The sequence below is a fragment of the Triticum aestivum genome, chromosome 6A (genome assembly GCF_018294505.1).
Source record: "Triticum aestivum cultivar Chinese Spring chromosome 6A, IWGSC CS RefSeq v2.1, whole genome shotgun sequence".
NCBI lineage: Eukaryota > Viridiplantae > Streptophyta > Magnoliopsida > Poales > Poaceae > Triticum > Triticum aestivum.
The window spans coordinates 538480900-538486272 of record NC_057809.1 but is presented as its reverse complement, the minus strand read 5'-3'; the positions used below and the strand labels follow the sequence as shown (position 1 = coordinate 538486272).

The window sequence follows — 5373 nt, the reverse complement described above, 5'->3', positions numbered from 1 at the left end:
GGATGATTTGTGCTATTTTCTATCCAAACTGCGATGAATTTCGATCAGTTTGCATGAATTTCGTCCGATTAGTTCAAAGGTGGTTTGAACTGTATTTGAGTAGTATTGGATAGTCGGCTCCCGCATTCGTATCCGCGGACTGGCCCCTTTGTCTGTGGGTGGATGCGGGAGCAAATTTGCGGGTCAATGTTGGAAATGTCCTTAGAGGGTAGTTCACTCGATATTTGATGTGTTTCATGACACGGAGCTTTTGAACCTGAGCTCATATACTCTCTGATGAATAGTGAAATAAAAATTATAGAAAAGGCAAAGTATATGATTTTTTTGTGATAAATATCGATGGATGTCTCAACTGCATGCAAAACTTTGTGATGAAATGACATCCAAGGAGGTTTGTGCCAATAAGCAAAATCAATGTTTCAAAAAAAAATTATTGTTGAAAGCATTTTGAAGCATCGAATTTGGTTTTTGTTGCCTAGACTTCCATGAATGTTATTTCATCACAAAATTTTGGATGAGTTTAAAGGATTCATCGATGTTTATCACAAAAAGGTCAAAATATTTTACTATTTTTTAATTTTACTGTTTATCAAAGAGCATGTGGGCTCGGGATCAAAGAGCACTTTCCGCTGTATCGCAAAATGTTTTGAATGAATATAAAGAACTCTGTTCTGGTAAAAGAAAAAGAATTTTCGAGAGCCCACCGGGCCTCGGCGCGGCAAACCAGCATCGCGTAAAACGAGCATCCCGGGCGTGCCCGCGCGCGGCTTGCAGCCACAGTCTGGGGATAATCATCATGCCGCCTCCTATCTCCCCGCTGCCGCTCATGGCCTCCAGCCCAATCCCGTCGCCTCCGGCCGCGCGACCCGGCGGCGGCCGAGCCCTCGCCCCCGTCGCGCCCTGCAACTCCTCGGCGTCACCGTCACCGTCGACGTCGACGTCTTCGGCTGCGCCGGCGAGCGGCGGCAGGAGGGGCGTGCTCGCGCTGGGCGCGGGGTTCCTGGCCTCCGCGGCGCTGCTGTGCCCGGCCGGGGACGCCGGCGCGACGCGCATCGAGTACTTCGCGACGGTCGGGGACAAGCTCTGCGACATGGACTTCGCCAAGTCCGGGCTCGGGTACTGCGACGTCGAAGTCGGCACCGGCGTGCAGCCCAAGCGCGGCGAGCTCATCAATGTGGGTGCCCTTGAAGCTGCGCCGATCGCCGTGTTCTCTGCTGGCTTCACCTAGATGGATGGATGGATTTCAAGTTTTAACCCGTCGTTTTGTCTCGGTGGTTGTCAGATACACTACACGGCGAGGTTCCCCGACGGGACAGTGTTCGACAGCAGCTACAAGCGCGGGAGGCCACTGACGATGCGCATCGGCGCAGGCAAGGTGGGCAGCATTAGCTCACTACTGAAAGATGCAAATGCAATGTTCATTATTGCAGACAGGCAGGCAGAGTTTTCTCTTAGCAGTGTGTGATCGTCTGGGCTTAAACCCTTCTATTTTCTTCCATCTGCAGATCCTCCGAGGGCTTCAACAGGGGATCGGCGGCGGCGGCGGCGTGACGCCCATGCTTGTCGGTACTGTCAGACTGCAGCAGCCATCTGTACATTACAAGCATCGGCATTTCGTTCCAAACAAACTCTCACCTTTTCCTGAACTGTGATGTCTCGAAACTGCTAACAGGTGGGAAGCGCAAGCTGATGATACCTCCGATTTTGGCATACGGACCCGAACCAGCAGGCTGCTTCTCAGGTACCAAAACGAAAACCTAGTTTCCAGTTGAGGAATGTATGAATATGATGCATCGATCCCCGCCTGCCAACTGCGCGTATTGGCTGTGCCATTTTGACCTGGCTTGTTTTCTCCCCTGAGAAACTCAGCCCATGCATGCATATTCAGAAAAGCTTATATCAATCGTTGACAGGGGACTGCAACATTCCTGGGAACTCCACGATACTATACGACATCCTCCTCGTCGGCATCTACAAGTGAGCGTCTGACGGCAGCGAATACACAAGCCTTGAGCATAGGTCCAGTACAAGGTAGCATCCAAGCCCTTCATAAACTTTTTTCTCCATGCTCGTCAGTGGTTACACCTGCAGTTTCCGTTGCTCTGGCAGCCATTTTTCAAAGCACGACGTCGCACGGGATACTGAACTATACAGGCGGGCAGACGAAGAAAAAGATTTATTAGTTCTTCATTCATTCAGGTGGCGGAATCGGTTGCTCTCCGGCTTCCGATGCGCAAGGCGCTGTAGGGGGCAAGCAATCTGTACAAATAGCATTATTGATTATGATATGAGGAGCATGTAAAGCGTCACTCTGTCATCTGTAAAGTCGAGTCGTGTTATATATGCTGCTGATTCTCCTGAAGCCGTCTTTGCTCAAGCGGAGACGAACTTCTGCGCGCTCTTTGCTTGACTCGGTGAGGGGGTGATACAGCTCAGCTCACGTTTATGACACGCAGAAGCGGTCGCACCCTCTTGTTGATCACATTTTTTTGTCAGGGGCCCTTGTTATTTCGCTTACAGCGTCAGGGATTCTCGTTGATCGCACGTGCGGTAGCCTGGAGTTTAGTAGGCTTTTATCCCTCCAAGAATTGGCCGTACCTGAGAACTAGATGCGCAGTTATGACGGCTGTTCTTTTCTAGAGCATCTTCAACCAGACATGTTCGGGACAAAAGCCGTCTGTCCCCCTTTGTCCATCTGAGCAACCATGCCCCTCACACTGAAAACCTCAAATCCATACAAATTCATGCACGTAGATGATTCGTTAACAATTTAACATAAGACAAAATAATCCACGATAAATAAAATTTAACAATATGTACATAAGCGGGGCGCTACACAAATGAATGAAACACCGTTGGTTTGCTCCTTGATATTCTTCTATTTGTTGATTAATCACTTCTTGATTTTGTTATCCACGAGCCTAGCTTTGGCTAACACGATCCTCGGCTCCTGCATGGCCCTTGCCAGCCTCACTTTCTCTTTCTCAAGATCAATTGTCTCACATATAGGATCCATGCTTGTGGGGAATGAATGTTTACACCCCAAGGCATCTTCATGGGTTGTGTATGCATTTCTCCTTCCCTTCAGTTTTCCTTGAATGCCCAGTGATTGTCCAACATCAAATAGAGGCAAATTTGTATCACTCATCTCATAATTCGGAGGATCTTGACCGTCATCTATCATATCCATCATCAATGAGTCATAAACATGCATCACAACGAAATTACCATCTTAAAATTGGTCCGCGCCCGCTAAAGTTGTGGTGACTCGTACACCGTGTCCGGGGAGGCGCATGTCTCCAACATGAAGGCATTCGAGATGTCCGACCATTGCAAAGCCGGAGCAGCATAGGGCGCTAGCGTCGCCGAGGGCGCAAACCCAGGTGCAGACGCATGCATGGTGGGAGACGCTAAAGTAACACAACGAACCCCATGTCGAGGACGTCCTTCACCGCAACTTCCTTCTCGACCTTCTTGCGGACAAATCGGGCACGCCCCTCCTTTCAGATGATTGTCTCTGCTTTATTCCCAGCATAGGGACCCCATGGACTTCGTTGACCCATTGTCCATGGCGGCGGGCGAACGTCAGAGTGTATGTCGACGACTAGGACGAAGGAGGATGTTGACGGTGTGAACGTGCATGCGGCAAGGGCAACGACGCGAACACATAAAACGGAGGACGGGCGCAATTGAGAGGGGCAGTTGCTTTGGTCATTTGTGAGGATTTGGGTAGGTCGAAACGGCTTTAAATCCACCCCCACATATAAATTAAGTTTGAGATGTGTTCGACAGTAGAGACATACGTAGAATTGAATGGAGAGATCGATTGGGTGGTGTTTTTTCATCCCAACAATATCCGAACGAGAACTGCTATACACACGACAAATTTCGGACGATGCACAGACGATAGGCAAATCTGGCCGGACGTACGTATGATTAAATAAATCGCTGGCCGCTGGATTGATATGTCGTCCATGAATCGTGCATAGAGCAGTTTCATATCCGAACTATCCGCCGGGACATACAGGTGGCTTGGGGGTTCTGTTGGACATGCTCTTTAGGTGAAACCGTTGGTGAGGGAATATGCACCGGCAAGAGAATATCCTTTTCTTTTTAAGACAAGAAGAGCATATCCTCCGGACCAGACATCAAAAGATCAAAAGAACTGGTTAAGCATGCCTCAACTGCGACGGAGAGTTGCATTCCAGCACCAATCCATCAATGCATCAAGCGTGACCCGGCCGGGTTTGTTTGGACGGTGCCCACCAGCCCGATCGAGCGCTAGCTGGGTTGGTGAGCCGGGCGAGAAGAAAACGGCCGACGACTGCCTTTTTGCGTCGGCTAAGCAAGAAAATGTTTTCATTGACATGGAAAAAAAAGGTCAAGTTATGGTTGTTGGCAATGGCGAGGAGACCAGGAAGTGAAACCGTCTCCCATAAGGTTTCAGAACTTTGTTTAGCCTGTCATTCTCCCGGTCGATCGGTCGACGGCTACGTCGCCCGCTGACCATCATGCCAGTGGTAGTATCTTAATGATTGGCAGGGGTTGTGTCATCAAGTTTAGAGTGACTGGGCTCTTGGGTTAACTGCCGATGGAGGTCAGAACTGGGGAGCCGGATTGGTTCTTGGAAGCGCCAAGGGCTGTTCGGTCGAGCTTGCAAATGGCTATTTTGCAAGGGAGTTTCTGCTCTTCAGCTACATGATCGTTTTTAGAAATCGCCCCCTCCTAGCATTGGCTTACCAAGGATGTCAAAGCATAAATGCCCCGTGCTGCCGAGCTCGTCATCGTTACTTTTTTCTCTCTCTTTATTATGTCCGGTTCCTTTTCATTACGAAAGAAACCGCGACGTTCAGAAACGTTAATATCATGCGGGCATCAGCACAATACTCGAGGACAGGGCGTCACTCTGCTGGCTATGCGCAAGGCCAGCCAACACGCCCCGGGTCTTGGCGGTGTGCCTACGGATCCCGTTTCTATTTAAAATTGCCTTTAAGAGCTAATTTTTGATGATTATGTTTTTTCAACATAGTTTAATCAAAGTCGCTCATATATTAAAACTTAAAATCCTGGAGATTTCGATACGAAGGATCGATGGTCCAACGTTGCGATCGGTACACTATTTCACATTTTAATTAAACTATAATAATACCAATGTTTTCTTTACAAGTTGAATAAATTATTACAACACTATATTCCTTTTTGTAAAACTACGTAAATTTTTTAAAAGTCGAGCAACAAATTAATAGAACAAATGACAATAGTATGATATGTATAAATATATTTTTATAAAGTATTCTCTTCAGAAACACATTACAATATCTCACATGCATATACACTCACCTCTATAAATGCACAAGCATCCAACCCTCCGAG

General features: G+C 48.1%; 1 protein-coding gene across 1 annotated transcript; it reads left to right on the top strand.

The window, feature by feature from the left end:
- Positions 1–755: 755 nt before the first annotated feature.
- Positions 756–2362, top strand: LOC123130958 (photosynthetic NDH subunit of lumenal location 4, chloroplastic). The gene is made up of 6 exons (XM_044550744.1): positions 756–1174; positions 1283–1375; positions 1506–1566; positions 1673–1741; positions 1914–2031; positions 2110–2362. Exons 1-5 carry the CDS (start codon positions 797–799, stop codon positions 1979–1981), a joined length of 669 nt encoding a protein of 222 aa, XP_044406679.1. The 5' UTR covers positions 756–796; the 3' UTR covers positions 1982–2031; positions 2110–2362.
- Positions 2363–5373: the final 3011 nt, after the last annotated feature.